Here is a 921-nt window from a genome sequence, read left to right as displayed (position 1 = left end):
CTAGACCTGCTCTTTTATGAAAAGTGCAATGAGACAACCGTTATTGTGATTTAGTGCTATATAAATAAAATTGAATTGAAGTTAATTGCAACTCTGCCATGTAATTTCCTAAAATTGTGTCGAACATTTATTTTTATTTTTGATTAAAAGTCAATACATAACATTCCCCCAAAGAGCATCATTTGTAATGTTTTGTGTATCCTACCTTTCTAGTAACTGATATGTCTTCTACAGAGATTGAGGCCCCTTCGCCGTCTCGTGAGCAAGACAAAGCTGTCAGTGAACACAGCATCCCTTTGGGTAAGTTTAACAAGTTTCATTATCACTCTGATTCTAACTTATATGTTTTAAAATACACTGAAAATGAGAACAATACCCACTGTATTTGAGATCCTCAATTATTGTATGTATTCTGTCCGCAAATATCAGGTTATGTAAAAAAGATTTAATGGTAAAAATAATGACAAAACCGGATCAGATATCTCTGGCTGAATTAAACCCTTTCCAAGGGTCCATGAACTGGTCTATATTTAATCATTATCGCAGAGACAAGTTCAGTGAGTCTTCAGCTTGGGGTTTTCGCCCTAAAGATAAAGTATTATCATGTACCCCATTAAGTGCACTGACAGACTGTTGCATTAGCACTCTAATTGATTGGAATTGCTTGGCCACTTTGCTGACCTATTTCTGTAAGCAGGCTGTGAAATGCACCCCTGAGAGATGAGTATGTATGTTATCATTAGAGCTAGAATAACACAACCAAGCACGTGGCCAGTTCTGGGCCTGCTGCATGGAGACTGGTACAGTGAAACAACAATAGGACAAAAAGAGAGACACATGAGTGTGGCTATTTCTGTTATAGTATGATTCACCGAGAATGTGTGTGTGTGTGTGTGTGTGTGTGTGTGTGTGTGTGTGTGT

At 37.7% G+C, this 921-nt stretch overlaps 1 protein-coding gene and 1 long non-coding RNA gene across 3 annotated transcripts in view; one reads left to right on the top strand and one right to left on the bottom strand.

Annotated features, from left to right (window-relative positions):
- rbm20 (RNA binding motif protein 20) overlaps positions 1–921 on the top strand; it is a 71,970-nt gene that overhangs the window by 50,336 nt on the left and 20,713 nt on the right. For both annotated transcript variants that reach the window (XR_004334159.1, XM_032530000.1), the window contains exon 12: positions 235–300. Coding sequence is in view for 1 of the 2 variants with exons in the window: in XM_032530000.1 (XP_032385891.1) it covers positions 235–300 (66 nt within the window). In the remaining variant the exon portion in view is untranslated. The remainder of the gene's footprint in view (positions 1–234; positions 301–921) is intronic.
- The window catches only part of LOC116698636 (uncharacterized), an 18,015-nt gene that overhangs the window by 9,083 nt on the left and 8,011 nt on the right, over positions 1–921 (bottom strand). The gene's annotated exons all lie outside the window — the stretch shown is intronic.

The sequence above is a fragment of the Etheostoma spectabile genome, chromosome 2 (genome assembly GCF_008692095.1).
Source record: "Etheostoma spectabile isolate EspeVRDwgs_2016 chromosome 2, UIUC_Espe_1.0, whole genome shotgun sequence".
Lineage (NCBI taxonomy): Eukaryota > Metazoa > Chordata > Actinopteri > Perciformes > Percidae > Etheostoma > Etheostoma spectabile.
Note: the sequence above shows the minus strand (reverse complement) of the source record. Positions and strands in the feature narration are given on the sequence as shown.